The sequence below is a fragment of the Brienomyrus brachyistius genome, chromosome 1, assembly GCF_023856365.1.
Source record: "Brienomyrus brachyistius isolate T26 chromosome 1, BBRACH_0.4, whole genome shotgun sequence".
Lineage (NCBI taxonomy): Eukaryota > Metazoa > Chordata > Actinopteri > Osteoglossiformes > Mormyridae > Brienomyrus > Brienomyrus brachyistius.
The window spans coordinates 27,087,815-27,105,776 of record NC_064533.1 but is presented as its reverse complement, the minus strand read 5'-3'; the positions used below and the strand labels follow the sequence as shown (position 1 = coordinate 27,105,776).

Here is a 17,962-nt window from a genome sequence, read left to right as displayed (position 1 = left end):
AAGGTTGTGGAATTAAAAAATTCAAATAAATGGTGGGACAACATTTGAATGTTTTATATAAGCGGACATTTCTGATAACGTACAATAGAACTTTTACTCAGTACACGTCATGTTTACGCTACATGCTTCTTATGAAGATAAACATTCAGTCCTTGATAGTAAAAAAATCATGTTGTAGCTGCTTTGTTTCCTATATAGGTAACATGAAGGTAGGCCTGTTTCAGATTTACTTTGTCATCCTCTTTTTATTCAAGTCATTCCATGTAATAAAAGTTATACATTATATTTGGCAATATAATACGTGGATCACTATAGAAAACGTGATCAGTCCATCTTGGGGGATTAAAATTTATTTTTCCAATGTTAATATTTGATATAATACATCCTTCTTTGGGTCCTGTATAAAACTGGTTATTTTTTAAGTCTTTAAATTTCCCAGTCTTTCAAACGTTTAGTACTCTCCTGGTTTGTTTTATTATAGGCCTATTGTTGTTCTACCGGTGATTTAATGCCTGTTGGCCCCCCGGTCCGAGACCGTGGAGGAGGACCCTCGGCACAATGGGCCTCTGGAGACACGGGTGAGGCGCCGACGGAGTCCGGTACATACTACTGTATATCGCCGCTGCTGCGGCGGCCGCCGTAGAGCCGTCCACGCCTCCTAGCAAGTTCGGATGATAAAAATAAGGAGATGGGAAAATCCTTTGTAAAGCAGAATAATTTCCAGCTTCAGCCAGCAACTCCAGTCCGACAGCGGTCTGTCTTTTCCACTTCGTCCTGCAATCAGACCGAAATATATCTTTTGTATTATTTGTGCCAAATCATTTTAATTTTTCCCACGCCTGGGTGTTTAAACCAGTGCAATTGAATATTTGTCTCACTAATAGCAGTCGCATCGTAATTTTTCACACTTCACTGAGGCGCATATTGCACATTTTTGCATACATTGTTTAAATATAGAAGCTGATTATTTTTGTGATTTTTGCCAGCACAAATACGCCTACAGAAACGAATGCATCAGTGCTGGAAATAAAAACACGTGTTATCTGTCTCGCTTTTAACTTTTGGATCAATTAATAACAAATTAGTATCTCGTTAGAATCGATAACACATCAAAAAGTTCAGCGTGAGAGTAAAACAATTTTAGTCTACCAATATAGTGTAAAATTATATGGAACTGTAAAAACACACCTGAAAAAATTGCATATTTTCGCAAAACGTACTTAGGACACGTACCGGCGATTTTGATACCAGGTTTTCACTTGTGTGTCGGTGAGGTTGAGTGCCGCGGCCAAGTCCATGCGGTCCTGCACGCTGAGGTATTTCTGCCTCTCGAAGCTGCGCTCCAGCTGGTTCAGCTGGTTGTCCGAAAAGGCGGTCCGCGCTTTCCGGGGCTTCTTCGAGCGGACTTGGGGGCTGCCTCTGCTGCTTGAGATTTCCTCGTCACATTCTTCTTTTTCTGCTGAATAACACGAGTACGGTAAAACTATGACATTCTATTAAACACACATTATCACTTTTTAAAATAATAGGCCTAGTTAAATTTCAAAGGAAAAACTAACGGAATTTTGTCCACACAAAATTTGTTTTACACAAAATTCTAATTAATAATTAACTTTATCTGCATTGACCAATGTTTATATTTTCTCTTAAAAATACAAGAGAATTAATGTAAAGCAGACAGGCCCACTTATTCTTGGCAAGATGTCATTGAGCAGTTATGCTGTGATTGAAGTACTGCATGGAGCTGAAGTGAACTTTTTTAATAGGGGGCCGGGACGGGGAGGGGTGGTACATGTCAGTCTTTCTCCATTTGTATCGGTTTTCATTGTGTTCCATGATCTCCCTATAGGAACAACAATAATCCCCTTAATTGAACCACTAGGGAGGTGTGCCTCGACAGAGGGAGAGTGTCTACATCTGTGTTTGGTTTTGTTATGGTAATTCAATGTTCCAAAAAAGCAATCGTCGACATTTTTTTCCTAATAGTAAAGTGTTTTAAAAATTGAGTAATATAATAAAACATCCAACAATCATGATATGCAATATATAATTAAGAACAAAACCTTAGCGATACATTATTGCTGGTTTATTATTAAGCTACATAAAATACATTAGACCAATATGTCTTCCTCGTCGTTAATCTATTTTCAGTACGAAATTATTGAAAACATTAATGGTAATAACTGTGATTGATATGCCATGATTAATAAGTAAATATGTACGCTTACCGTTACATTTTATATCGGTAGAAAGGTTATCCAGTTTGTCAAATTTGCTGCGCGCCTCGCAATCTAATTTCGGTCTGAAGCCGTTCGGTTCCGTGCTGATGTCCGTTTTCGAAGTGTGATGTGGCGATGAGATGCTTGTACTGTACGGCGCGCAGGCTGCCAATGGTTTGCTGTCGCCCAAAATGTCTTTGATCAAAAAGGAAGAGGTAGCAGATCTAGGGATAGATGGAAGTTGCTGCAGCTGAGGCGACAGTTGCAAACTTTGCTGCTGAGTGTCACGATAGTGATGGTGCTGAAAGCCGTCGCGGAACATCTGCAGCTCGGCGTGATCTACGGTGGTCGACATCGGCGATGAGGGGGCTGATCCCACCGTGTCTATATCCGAGCATGGCGAGGGGGTTACATGGATCCTGAAATCCGTACTTCTGTTGTCACCATGGCTAAAATCTCCGTTCATCAACACAGGGCTACCACAACCGGTACTGCTCGATAAAATTGTGTCTATTCCAAAGTTCGAGCCGCTAGAAACTTCCATATTAAAATAAAATCTAATTAAGTAGCCTTCATGCCAGTTTTTAGAAATGCAATATCCCCCATGAAATATAAAATAGCAAAAAATACGTCTAACGCAGACTAGTGAAGTTTTAACTATTACAAAAATGCATTCAATATAAATAAGCTAAATAGTTTTTTTGAATGTAAAATAATACATGTTCCAGAAAAGTAGTAAATCCAGTTTATTAAAATCTGAAAATCTGTGTAGTCCGCGTCCTTTGTTTCCAGATTGTTGAACTTGCGAAGTTCAGGTGTGTTGAGATCGGTGCAATTAATTCCAGGACACCCTGCGCTGTTTTTGTTGGCGGTCTCTGTCGATGCGCTACATTGACTTCCTTTTCCGACGTCATAGCACATGCCCAAATAACTCAGATTTTCTCCTTTAGGTTAATATAGCTCCCTTCCCATTGGTTAAATCACCATGCCAGCCAATCAAAGGATGGTGACTTTATCAAGAATATCCCAAGCCAAGAAATTTAAATAGATACTCTATATATAAACAGAGGGAAAATAGAGAAGTCAACAGTGTTAATCTAATGTGGAACCTAAATTGAAATTGCTCACTTTTGTTGGACCGAAATGCATTTTATTTGTCTGTTCACTAAGATGTGATAAATTATTTTCTATATATTAATATATGTACACTGTAGATATTTGAATATATTGTCACGCCTGTAATAATACTTAATTTCACCCTAACCTTAAAGCAAAAAATGCCTTTAAATATCAGTTTCGTGGATTTAATGTTCATGTTCACTTATACTGCTCAGACAGTGTCCATAGATTCTTTTAGTTAAAATGCTCGCCCATAATCTACTTTAAACCGTTAATTTAGATTTTTTCGGAAATTTCTTAGAAAACTATTCATCAATAGGCCTACTAATAATTAGTATCTTCATATGATATATTTTTATCTTAATTTATTGTGTAGTTCGGTAGTTGCTAATGCGGGATTTGTAATATTTTAAGATTTTTTTTTTCAATCTTGCCATGTTCGAGCATATATAAACTTTTTTGTTGATTATTAGAGTTGACTTGTTTTCTGCACATTCTATACTGAAATGTATTTCATTTTTATTAGGCATATAATACTGTATTAGGCCTATATCTATAGTATAAGCCAACTCTTAAAATAGATTTTCTTCGACAAAGGACAGATATTTTAATCTATATGTAGATATGTATTACAGTTATGCTGTTTTTATTTTATTTTTTTTCTGAAGATCGATCCATGGCTGCCAAGCCACTGGGTGTCTGTTTGTGGCAGGTTAACCTGTGACTGACGATTAATCTGCGTGGAATATCACATCTTCCAGGTGATTTTTTTATTCATGAACAAAACCGAAAATAAATTAACTTGCAACATTACGTGAATCGGGTATGTACATACGTTATTTCCTTTAAACACAGGAGGCTGTTTTACGCATGTTTTGTCACGCATACGTGTAAATAGGTGCAATTTCCTATTTTTCCGTCTCGTCATTATTAACATTATTACTATCATTATTATTTTTAAAATTAAATAGATCCATTTTATCAGTAAAACTTATAACACAGTGGTGGCTCTGTAAGCAGCACTGCAGTCAAACGCCTCGAGTGTTGCGGATTCGTATCGGATCTCACGGGGTTTCATCCACTATTGATACTGGAGGATAACGGGTTGCCTATATTGACCCGAGTACTCCGCTTTTCTCCTGCAGTAATTGACGTCTCTAAATAACCCATATAGTGTCCAGCCGTGTCTATGTATGTAAAGTGCTCGAAGTAACCGTGACTTAATTAAATAAGCCGTGCATGGAATTTAATATGAGGTTTCAGTAGGCGTATGATTTAGTTAAAAAAATGACTCACGCAGATTTTAGTTGGAGTAGTGATGCTAACAATAAAGAAAACCGACAATTTTGGACGCGATAGAACTGAACTGTTTGAACAAGAGAGAAAGGCTCTGAGTGAAAGTATTGAAATGTATTGTATAGCAAAATATTTATTTTATATTTTGTAAAATAAAATAAATATTTCAAATAAATTATATATATCATTGTAATAAATTATGGGCATGTGGGACAGCGCGCAACAAAATAAGTAAAACGCACTTGAGGCTGAGAAGTAACTTGAACAGACCATTACAGCACAAGGCGGCGACAGAGTCACCATCATTATTAACTCCCAAAGGACAGTTTATTGCCTTTTCATCTCAATTTTATATAAAGACAGGCTTAATGTAATGGAACTGCGTCATTGCTGGAATTAGTATACTTATTTTATCAAGGGATTTTCAGCTCAAGTGATATTTTATGAAAAATATATATTCCTGAACAGTTCAATAAAATACATTTTATATAGCGCCTTTCACAACACTGTTGCTGCAAGCCCCCTCAGAGGACTGTGTGGCAATGCATTATATTAGTTCATGGATACTAAATCAGTCATGATACAGGAAAAAGAAAAAAATGCCAGAAGACAACAAAGGACAGGAACTAAAAACTAGATATTAAGGGGGAAAAATCCTGTGGGAGTCTATGGTAAAATGGCCGCTGAACCACACAAACACATATATCCCACACAATGGAATATATTTTTTAGATAAAGATATATCTCTACAGGACACAATGACAGGAGAGGTAGATAGATCTGACCCTGTTCCATATGTCCCCAATTGGCCAGTAGGTGTCGCTGGCCATCCTGTTTCCCCCCTCTGTCTTGTCAGCCCTTAGTCCCGAGTGTGTTTCCCTACTCCTCTGGCTGCTATGTGGTTTAACAGGTTGAGTGGTCGACCATCATTGTGGCTTCTTTTTGGCCAGAGGCTAACCTGAACTAGTTGTTTTGTTTTTTGGGGTTTTTTTTTTACATTTGTTACACACGCTTTACGTTCTTTGGTTTATTATGTGTATGTATTCCGGTTACAGTCGCTCTCTGCTCCCTGGTCATTTCATGTTCAATTTTCCTTGTTTTACTTTCTCTTAGTGATTTTCTCTGCTGTATCCTTCAATTGACCTCACCTGCTCCTTGTTGCTCCTAGGTCCTTTTAGCCCACACCTTACAGTCCTTGTCCTAAATCTGTATATTTAACTGCCTGCCTTTGTTCATTTCCTCAGTCAGTCATTTTAGTGTTTTTTCCCAGTCTTGCTCTTTTCCCTAATGTGTTAATTTGTGGCTGTTTTACTTAGTTCTTGTTTTTCTTGTTTTGTTCTTTAACCTTCATGGTCCCTTTATTTGGCGCAATTCCGTTCTTGTGCTCTGTTTCAGTTAATAAACTCTGCTTTGTTGTGAACGGCCCTGTGGATTGGCCCTCTTTTCCCTCCTTGGCCCCGCTGTAACAATAATGAAGCTTTCAGAGAAAAGACCACCATCCTTACCGCAAAACATGGAGGAGGCGCCGTAATGTTTTGCTGTTCCTGGTGCTGGGTGACTGAAATCTACACAGGGCAAAATAGCATTTTGGAGCGAAACGCACTGTCCATTGTGATAATGCTGTGTTCCAGTCACAGGTCAAGAACAGGGCGAGATCTATGCATAGGTAAACTAGGCAGCTGACTAGGGTTTGATCGCCGCAAGGGGGCCCAGGCAATGATATTTTTCCATTTCCCTGGGTCTCAAAAAAATTCAGTTATTATTATTTGTCAAATGTTAAAATATTAATGTGCTAGCAGAAACATGGCCAGCTCTAGATATAGGCAGAATACACAGTTGTCAACAAGCACCTGTGTTGTCGAGGAAGTGAAATAATCATCAGTTTTCTTGGTAGCAGGGCCTCTCAAGTAAAATTGTGCCTAGGGCCCCTGAAAAGGTAGATCCAGCCCTGGTTAAGGATCCTCCAGCAAGGTAATGCTCAAAAAGTAACCAAGAACTGCGGACAGTTCTTAAGTAGCTTGCCATGAGTCTTGATTTGAATCCCATCGAAAATCTGTGGAAAGAGCTAAACCTCACCGCTTGGGAGGAGGCACATCAAACCCGAGAGCAGTTTATTCTAGAAGAGTGGGGCCTAATTACCAGTCAAGAAGTGTAGGAATCTCACTCAGAGCTACATGAGGCACTTGATTGCAAGTGTTGTCTCCAAAGGCTTTCTTTGCAAATATTAAGTGTTTTTGTCCGTGCCAGTTTCATTTGATGTCGCATCATAGATCAAAAGCACAGTTTCAGGTTTATTAGATGTGAAATAAAAATTCTGTATACTTGCTGGAGCTTTTTTTTCTAAAAGAGTAGAAAGTTATCAATGAATCCATGCACATATATTACTACAAAGGAGATTAAGTATTCTGGAAATGCATAGACAAGATACCTAGGGGTATATTAAAATACCAACAGCTTTACATGTGGTTTGGGAGACTAATGCTAATTATTAAAAAGTAATTTAATGAATGTGGCTTACCAACAAAAAATATGAAATTTTATTTTGAGTGAAACCAGCACACTTTTTGATCCATCCTTTTTGACAACCAGGGTCTTTTTTTTCTTCAGACGTGCAAAGTGTGTTCATGTGATGAACTTACAAAGACCCGGACTGTCATGCTATTGTGAGGCGTGTCCTACATTATCACGGCTTTGAAAACTCATTTGAATACTTATTCGGTATGCATTTTAACCAGGGTTATTTCCAGGACTTAAATACCACCAGCACTGAGCTAATGCATGGGGGGAGAGAACTATGAACTAAGCTCTCTTTAGCGGTCAGTTCATTATTACAAAGCACCCTCCAAACATTATTTCCCAAGAGTGCATAGTTGCCAACTAAGTACTGACCCAGTACAAGGTCAATTGCATTTAGTGACTTTTGATAAATATGCAGGAAAATCTCACTTTTTGAGGAATATACCCTTCTTTGAAGAGCATACTTCACACAAATCATGCAGAGGTTTCACATAATGAAATCAGAAATATAATCAACCTACTTTACCAAGTAGCTGGCTTCAATTGCAGCAAAATCACCTTTTGTCTAATAATTCAGGTATCATAATTTTATGTTATGCATTTATGAAAATTAGATTTAGTTACATAGTCAGGACCATAAATATTTGGACAAAGTTTTTCAATTTTTAAGTTCTGTACATCATCACGATAAATTTTAAAAGAAACAAGTGAGATGCAGTTGAAGTGCAGACTTTCTGCTATAATTCAGGGGGTAGAACAAAAACATTGCATAAAAATGTGGGGAACTAAAGTAAATTTTCTACACAATCCCCTCCTTTCAGGGGCTCATAAGTAACTGGACAAATTAATATAACTGCAAATAAAATGTTCAGTTCTAATACTTAGTTGAAAACCCTTTGCAGCCAATGACTGCCTGAAGTCTGGAACTCATGGACATGACCAGATGCTGGGTTTCCTCCTTTATAATGCTCTGAAAGGCCTTTACTGCAGCAGCTTTCAGTTGCTGCTTGTTTGAGGGTCTTTCTGTCTGTAGTTTAGTCTTTAGCAAGTGAAATGCATGTTCAGTGGGACTGAGATCAGGTGACTGACTTTGGCCATTCGAGAATATTAAAGCAAAGAAGTGGAATAAAGTCATAGGTTGTTTTTGCTGCGTTTGTCATTGTCCATCTGTATTATGAAACACCGGCCAATCAATTTGGCTGCATTTGAGCAGAGATGATGTCACTGAATACCTCAGCATTCATTCAGCTCCTTCCATCCTGTGTCACATCATCAAAAAACACTAAAGACCCAGAGCCACTGGCAGCCATGCACGCCCAGGTCATCACACTGCCTCCACCATGTTTTACAGATGATTCAGTGTTCTTTGGATTATAAGCTGTTCCAGCCCTTCTCCATACTTTTCTTTCCATCATTCTGATACAGGTTGATCTTGGTTTCATTTGTCCAAAGAATGCTGTTCCAGAACTGTACTGACTTTTTTAGATGTTTTTCTAGCGATGTCCAATCTAGCCTTTCTATTCTTAAGGCTCATGAGTGGCTTGCATCTTGCAGTGAACCCTCTGTATTTGCTTTCATGCAGGCTTCTCTTTATGGGAGACTTGGATATTGATACGCCCACCTCCTGGAGAGTGTTGTTCACTTGGTTGGTTGTTACGAAGGGGTTTCTCTTCACCATGGAAATGATTCTGCCATCATCCACCCCTGTTATCGTCCGTGAACGTCCAGGCCTTTTTGCGTTGCTGAGTTCACCAATGCTTGCTTTCTTTCTCATGACAAACCAAATTGTGGATTTTGCCACTCCTAATGTTTTGGAAATGAATTTGGTCATTGAACAAGTCATGGTGCATCTGAACCATGCTCATCAACTCATCAACTGGGTCACAGGAGATGATGCAGCTGGGAAACAAGCAGGACCTTTGATAATGAGAAGGTATAACTTCCAGGACAAGGGCAAGATCCTTGCTTCGGTTAAGCTCATAGTACCATGGATCTATAATGGGAATGAGATATCCATTGTATAGGACATTGAGACAATGTGAATTTAGTGACATTTCTGCACAGCTTAGGAAATGAAATGTTACATGTCATTTCCCTCTGGGATATTTTATAAAGGCTTTAATTCTGTATGAAAATAAGTTTTTTTTTGTCAAACTGGGGACTCACAAGACTGACATCAGCTATGCCAGTCTCTGAAATCTGAGACTCAGAACAAACACACACAGTCACTCGACTAATCTTTTTTTGGATCAAATAGACCAATATCCCACTGTAGTTTCTGCTGCAGTTGGAGTCTTCAAAGAGAGTGTTACACAACATTGGTTTATGTCATGCTGTAATGACAGAATCAATGAGCACATGTGAATTTGATTAATCTGAAGTAAAATTTCTTGATTTTATATGGCCTGAATCACCCTCATAACACATCTGCCCTTTTCCATTTCCTATTTTCTTTTGTTGCATCAGTAGTATGCTAGATGTATGTTATATGTAAGCCTTCTTATAGGTGAGTTTTGGTTAAACGGATAGTGCAGGTTTATTTGTATTGCATTTATTTGTAGAAGGATTAACTTATTTGCCTATATAGGACATTCCGAAAAGGACTGCGAGATCAGTAGACGAAAGCCTTTTGGTGATGCCAAAATTTAAATTGAAGCTTAGGGAAAAACAGTAGGTGGAGTGGTGGCTTTGATGTTAGGAATCTGTACCAGCAATCGGAAGGTTGCTGGTTTGAATCCTATGAATGCCACAAGTGACCCTAATCCACTGGACCCTTGAGCAAGGCCCTTATGTTCCATTTGGACTAGTGTGGTGCTGAGGTATCACCTGCTGCATGGTTGCACTCAGGTTTTCATCCCTGAGGTGGTTTGATGTGTGGTAGGTGTGGCAACAGGCTATAACCAGCGCATGCTCCTTACCTCCTCCTCTCTTAGGGGAAATCGTGTTTTTGCTGTTGCAAGCCTAATACTATGGTATAATTTGCCCCTACATATTCGACAGGCTCCAACATCCACATTTAAAGCTTCGTTAAGAACCCATTTTTATTCTTTGGCTTTTAATTCAATATAGGAGTCCAGTCATGATGTTGTATGTTTTTGTCCTTTTTGCTTTTATGATTTCTGTAACCCTTTGTGTCAACCTTGGTTGTCTGAAATGTGCTATAGAGAGATAAACTGAACTTGAAATTAAACATATCTTGTGGGGGGGCTCAGCAGCTTATGATGCCACGCCAGTGATTAGAATATTGCCAGTTCAAATCCAGTGAGTGATTTTACCATTGACTATTGCAGGCTCTTACAGTTGCTTTGAAGCATTTCTCAAATGCTAATTAACATTTACAAAACAACAAGTGTAATCCTTACATCATAATGTCATTTCTGCACAGCAGAACATCATTTCTCATTGCCTCATACAAATTTCCAATTGTTTTAGTACGTATATGCAAATAGTTTTGTACAACTGTCATTATTTAGAACAATTTTCTGTTGCTTTAGTCTTGTTGGTCAAAATTGATTTCCATTGTAGGCCTGGGCTATATGACCAAAAATGTTATAGCGATGAAAATGTTTATATCAGTCTATATCAATAATTATCACGATATAATTCATGAATCATTATTTTCACTAATAATTCATTATTTCTTAACTTTGAGGCTCGATTTAAACTTAAAATTCCCTTAAACAAAACATGAAAAGGACAACAAATTGAATGGACTGCAAACTATAATCTAATTATAATAAATAAATATATTGCTGGGTTTTTTTCTCTGACTGCCCGGCTGCTTGTTACAAGGGGCAGGTTTAACATTACTGGTAGAGATACCATAGGCCTGTTATTGAAAAATAAAAAAAAGTTGTGTCCTATTTTGAACCAATATTGGATACGACTGAAAGTTGCAATTTTAATTGCTGGTGTCTGTGACTATAAGCTCTTGCATCCTGTATATGCTACTGGATGGCAATGCTTCGAGTAGTGCAATACATTCATGGGACACTATTTCCAATTTTAGTCAGCACCAGTCTCACATTTCATAGGCTTCCTTAAACTGCCAAAGTACTACCTGTCACGATGCGGAGTAGAAACGGGTGATCGCTCAGGCAAGCGAGTGATCGCACGGGCAGGGGAAAGGGCAAGGAACAGGCAGGCAGGCGGAATACGGGGAAACGGGATTTATTAAAGCACAGAAGCACGCACATCGACTAACATCAATGACAGACGATGAACTGAGGCAAGACAGGGACTAAAATAGACAACAAGGTACAGCTGGGTACAATGAGGGAGGCACACGTGGATATTCAGGGGGGCGTGGCACACACGAGGATCGTACGAGCCGGGCGTGGCACACACGAGGATCGTACGAGCCGGGCGTGGCACACACGAGGATCGTACGAGCCGGGCGTGACACTACCACGCCACCAATGTCTTTTTACCTTGTTTATTCAAAACATCTCCCTTTTAACAAGGTGTTGTGCCTGCTGCGCTCTTCACTGGCACCAAAGGTTACTCCGAGGGAGCACGTTTCTCTCTCATGACTCATCGCTATTGCAGTTTTTCATGATTGCTTTGGCACATTTCATGAAATATACTTAATCTCTCAAACTATAAGGGCATTTCTCAAAACAGTTCATGCATATAGCACAACACTATGGTTTAGCTGCAAAGGCCTATAACTTACCCAAAACAATTAAATCAAGTCTCAAAATCAAATAATTTCACCCATGAATTACTCAGTGCCATCAAAATAAAAAGTACACTCAGTATCATTTTAACCATGAGAGTCAAAATGCTTAGATATATTGTCGAAATGTCATTGCAAGTATGCTCCGGAGCTCCACAGTTCTAAATGACAGTCAGTCATCAATTTCTCACTGCCACTAGCTGATCATTTTTCTTTAGCAAACTCTTATTAATTCATGTCAAAGACACCAGTTTCAACATTGCAAGGCTCTACATTACACTTTGTGAAGTTCACTGGCAAGAGAAAGCACATGTAACTTCTTCAGAAGTCAAGACAGTGCAATAGCAAACAATAAAGTCAGACAGTACCGTACAACACAAAAACAGCTAAATAGCAATACAACAACAAAATGACAGCAAAATCAAGTACAGTCTGAACCAAAATAAATCAGAATAAAAATGGTTAGCTGACCACACAATCAAGCTTCTGCCATGGTCATGTCAGTCCCCTGACCTGAACCCCACTGAAAACCTGTGGGCAGAGCTAAAGAGAAGAGTGCAAAAGAGAGGGCCTAGGAGCCTGGGTGGTCTGGAGAGATTATGTAAAGATGAATGGACTCATACTGTATGTCCTGCTTGGTATTCTCCAACCTTATAAAATGTTATAGGAGAAGACTCAGTGCTGTTATACTGGCAAAGGGTGGCTGTACAAAGTATTAAATGTTTTTTGTTGAAAATAATTATTTGTTGATGAAGGTTTTGTTTCTTTCAATTAATTTATTTTAACAAAAGGTTGGATTATTTTTCTAATTTTTTCAGTGTGAGATGAAACTTTCACCAAAAGGTGGATTTTTTCCTAACCCTTTTTGCAAATTTTTATAAGGGGTGTCAATAATTGTGGAGGGCGCTGTAATCTATTTTGACTAACAAGATTAAAGCAACCAAATATTGTACCAATTGATGACAATTGTACAGATCCATTTCCATGTATGAATTAAAACATTTAGAAATTTGTGTGAAACAATGAGAAATGATGTTCTGTCATATTACATTCTCTTTTTTGTTCAATAAATCCTCTGTGTTTTTAAGGCTGTGTCTGTGCTTGTGTCCCATTGCCGGTCCACACAAGTAATCAGAGAAAGTGAAGTAATTCCATGATGACACAAAACTTGTCACTTGCCACATTGATATTGAGAGGAAATCATATCACGATAATTTTTGTTATGTTATCGCCCAGCCCTTCTCAGAATTGTATCCCATGACCCTTCAGTTGGCAAGCATATATTGACAGAGCACAACACAATGCTATGATTTCTGACAATGGAAAAACAACCAAATGGTGGGTGAAAAATCATATCCTCAATCATTGAAAGGTTTCATACAGACAAGTATGTAATCCAACAACGTGCAATGTCCTGTAATACTGCACACTTACCGCAATGCTTCATATTACAGAATTCCACACATTTTGTAGTATACAGTAAATATATTTAATACATATACTGTAACACACAAGCACATATGTATACAGTGTGTGTATATACAGAATATATACAGCATATATGTGTAACTTTGTACTGTTTAAATTGATATATACCATACAGAAAAAATGGCCTTGTGCCTTTTCAAACATTGTCATCAAAACCTTAAAGCCATAGTTTACATCATAAAACACTTACGGAGTACACTGTTAGGCTGACCATACAATTAAGCATTTTGACTGTCCTGTCTAATTTTAATGACACTAGGACATGTCATTCTGATACCATTGATAAGTTGATTGACATAAATATTTACTTTTGAGAGATGAACTAAGGATTTTGAGCAAGTTACAAGCTTTTGCAGGTAATGTATTGTGTGGCGGTGTTTGTACAAATTGTTTTGGGAAATGCACTTACTCTTTTGCAATTATGTGAAAATGCAATTCCTAAAATGAATCTAAATACCTCAGCAACAATGGTACAGACACCTACTGTATATAAACATACATGCATTTATATTGATGTCAGCCCTTCTTTATGTTATTCATCAAAATACTATCACAAGTAATCTACCATACTAAAATATTTTCCCATGTCCGATATTTATGCAGTTTTGAAATGCAGCCTTATCCATCCATCCATTTTCCAAACTGCTTATTCTACTGGGTCGCGGGGGGTCCGGAGCCTATCCTGGAAGCAATGGGCACAAGGCAGGGAACAACCCAGGATGGGGGGCCAGCCCATCGCAGGGCACACTCATACACCATTCACTCACACATGCACACCTACGGGCAATTTAGTAACTCCAATTAGCCTCAGCATGTTTTTGGAATGTGGGGGGAAACCGGAGTACCCGGAGGAAACCCCACGATGACATGGGGAGAACATGCAAACTCCACACACACGTGACCCCGGCGGAGACTCGAACTCGGGTCCCAGAGGTGTGAGGCAACAGTGCTAACCATTGCACCACCATGCAGCCTTATGTAATGTCCAATTGTTATAATGCCTAATAATTTCTAAATGATATTCCAAATACACTGTTAATTGTAACTGTAGGTGGTCTCATTTATATGACATTTGCAAGAAAATTGTGTGTCGCTGATATTGTTTTCATACAAACGATGGATGGAGAGACTTTAAGATGGTGTCATGTCCTATGCCCATTGGCCTACAGCTGGAGACTTGCCTCTCATGTCTAGTAAATATACACTATATGGACACAAGTATTAGGATACACCTCTTAATCATTGAATTTACGCGTTTCATTCTGACCCATTGCCAAGCACTGCCAGTGAATTCAAGGGTGGTACTGTCACACGATGCTGCGTTTGCAATAAGACAGCTTGTGAAGTTTCTTCCCGCTGGACATTCCACAGTGAACTGTAAGTGGTATAACTAAAAGCGGAAGCATTTAGGAACAAAAGAAGCTCAGCCACAAAGTGACAGACCACTTAATGTGGCAGAGCGGGGTCACAGAGTGCTGAGGAGCATAGTGCATAAACGTTGTCAATGCTCTGTTAACTTAACTGCAGAGTTCCAAACTTCCTCTGGCATTAACCAACACAAAACTGTGCACTAGGAGCTTCATGGAATGGGCTTCCATGGCCAATCAGCTGTATGCAAGCCTCACATCACCAAGCGCAATGCCAAGGGTCAGATGGAGTGAAAAATTATGCTTCTCTGTCTGGCAGTTTGGATTGGGCAGACACCAGGAGAATGCTACCTGCCTGACTGCATTGTGCCAACTGTAAAGTTTGGTGGAGGATGGATAATGGTAAGGGGTTGATTTTCAGGGGTTGGGCTAGGCCCCTATGTTCCATTAAAGGGAAAGATCAATTCTAGAGCATACATTTTGGTCAATTCTACGCTTCCAACTTTGTGTGAACAGTTTGGGGAAGGCCCTCTTCTGTTCCAGCATGACTGTCTCAGTGCACAAATCAAGGTCCATAAAGATACGGTTGAGGTTGGTGTGAGTGAACATGATTGGCTCATACGGAGCCCTGACCTCAACCCCATCAAACACCTTCGGAATGAACTAGAACGGAGATTGTGAACCAGGCCTTCACATCCAACATCAGTACTTAACCTCACAAATGCTGTTCTGGATGAATGGGCAAAAATTCCCCACAGACATTCTCGAAAATCTTGTGGAAAGCCTTCCCAGAACAGTGGCACAATGGCGCACCCACACACACACAGTCACAGCCGTTATAGTTGCAAACTCCATATTGATGCCTATGGATTTAGAATGGCATGTCAAAAGTACCTGTAGGTGTAATGGCCAGGTGTCCCGATGCTTTTTTTGTCCATATAGTGCACGTCTGACGATCCACTTGAGGCTCCAAAACGAAAACGTTTTATTAAAGAAAAACAGACACAAAGGGATAAAGTACAAAACAAACAAACTGGGAGAAATAAGAAAAAAATTAAAGAAAACACTAAGCAACATAACTAAGGAACTGTCGAGACCGGGGAGCAGGGCTAGAGTTTACAGCACAACATGAATATGAACAATGGCAAAAAAAAAAGAGAACAGAGTGGACACAGGCACTTAAATACACACAGGTAGTTAGGGCAAACAAGGGACAGGTGTAACTCCATAATCAATTAATCAATCCAGGGAGGCACAGGAACAACAAGAACCAGGTGAAATTAACTACACTAATGAGCACAGAAAAACTAGAGACCAAAACGAGAGAATATAATCACTGTTAGGATAAGACATAGTACATAAGAAAACCAGAACCAAACACAAGCAGGGTAATCTTAAACTGGGAGACAAGATGGAAAGGACGGGAACAGAAAACCAGTACAAATGAACAGATGAAGCTGGTCAGAGACCAGTCTTAAACCCATGACTGACAGAGCTGTAGTCTTTGTCACACACTCAGCCCACTAAGCTACGCAGCAGTCTGGGGATAAGGGAAAACACAAGGGTTGAAGGACAAAGAGGGGGAAAGGCAGTGACCAGCAATGCCTGCTGGCCAAATGTGGAAGGTTCACAAAGTGAAAAGTCAGAAGGCACCGACCCTGACAGTACATCACTATTCCCAAAACCGCTGAGCCATGTACCACCTCCACAAACATTACAGATTCAAAGCAGAAATTCAGTAAACACATAGTCCTTCAAGTTGGATTTGAATCAGCAGCCTAAGGATGACAGACACTACAGGCTGCCACTCTACCAACTGAGCTCTCAAAAGCTGGTATGAACATTTGAGATGCAGCCTTTTCTTGTTTTTTTCAGTTTTGAAGGGCATGGTGAATTATTTGTTAAATGCAAAACTAAACTAAAAACCAGCACTGTCGACCAGGCACAGTCGAAATACAAGAAGATCAGGAACCTTCCACGATGACCTTATCCATTTTGATACATGGATAATCTCACATCCAGTATATAAAGGACTTATTATTATTATTATGCACCTCTTCAGTCATTTTTACGGAGTAATTATTCTTTTATTTTGAGCTTTGCCTTGGATGGAGTCACAATACATGAAATTGGCCACTTAACTCTCTCTGATCATGCTTCGCTAAGCAAAGGATTTGACCCCCCAACCCCCCGGATCCTTTTTCAAACACTATATAAAGTTTTTTCAGAAGACGCCTCATGAAACTTTGTTTTCATGTTTAAGATTCCACCTGAATATCAGTTCAAATTAAGTTTACATTCAGGGGCGAATTACAGCCTGTTCAATCATTCTTGCCCTTTTACCTTAAATGTTTTTACATAATATTGTGAATGTGCCTTGAGTGCCCGAAAAAATATTGTAGGAATATTTGTGGGAAAAAAAAATCTGCATTTAGGGCACTAGACTGACTACTAGACTGAATAAATATCCATCCATCCATTTTCCAAACCGCCCATCCTATTGGGTCGCGGGGGGTCCGGAGCCTATCCCGGAATCAATGGGCACGAGGCAGGGAACAACCCAGGATGGGGGGCCAGCCCATCGCAGGGCACACTCACACACCATTCACTCACACATGCACACCTATGGGCAATTCAGCAACTCCAATTAGCCTCAGCATGTTTTTGGACTGTGGGGGGAAACCGGAGTCTGAATAAATATGTTATATAAAAATATTTAAAGCACGCACAAAGGAAAATGTGTAAAAAAATATATTATGAGTGCAGCATAATATTTCCAAGAACTTTAATATTAAAACTTGTTACTGTTTCTTAAAACTGGTTTTATAATTGTCTTGTTCTATTTCCAGGGAATTTTTTTATTAACTATAAGTAAAAAATACAGTATATAATACAGTTTTATAAGAGCCACATCTAAAATCGAACAGATTAATAAATGGTTCATAATCACATCAATGCAATGAATGACACTTCTATAATTGTTTTAATATATAGTAAATTTATTCATATTTGCATTCATATTATATTACGGTCCACCTGACAATGTAATGTTTTACTGGTGTTTTAAGTTTTGCTTTTAAGTACATGATTATATTTGGTCTGCTTGTTCTGCTCTTGGGCTGTCATGAAAAGGTTGGTATATCAGCTGGAAAAGTCTATACCATTTCTTAATTACTCAACATGTCAGTCAAACAGCGCGATACTGACCACATACAAGACTCCAAGGACCATCCAGCTGCTGGATTCCCCCAGTGATTGATCCATACTGATAACAATGA

General features: G+C 39.0%; 1 protein-coding gene across 1 annotated transcript; it reads right to left on the bottom strand.

Annotated features, from left to right (window-relative positions):
* Positions 1–345: 345 nt before the first annotated feature.
* On the bottom strand, positions 346–2,763 carry LOC125744785 (barH-like 2 homeobox protein). The gene is made up of 3 exons (XM_049017043.1): positions 2,229–2,763; positions 1,234–1,459; positions 346–774 (listed from the first exon to the last, which is right to left on the bottom strand). The coding sequence occupies exons 1-3, from the start codon at positions 2,761–2,763 to the stop codon at positions 495–497; spliced, it is 1,041 nt and encodes a 346-aa protein (XP_048873000.1). The 3' UTR covers positions 346–494.
* Between the last annotated feature and the right edge of the window lie 15,199 nt (positions 2,764–17,962).

Bases quoted from the DNA above. Each gene is read 5' to 3' on its own strand.
- LOC125744785 (XM_049017043.1), bottom strand. From the start codon at position 2,763: ATGGAAGTTTCTAGCGGCTCGAACTTTGGAATAGACACAATTTTATCG. The intron at 1,460-2,228 runs GTAAGCGTACAT...CGTGTTATTCAG, and splicing joins TACCGATATAAAATGTAACG to CAGAAAAAGAAGAATGTGAC. The intron at 775-1,233 runs GTACGTGTCCTA...GTCTGATTGCAG, and splicing joins ACCTGGTATCAAAATCGCCG to GACGAAGTGGAAAAGACAGA.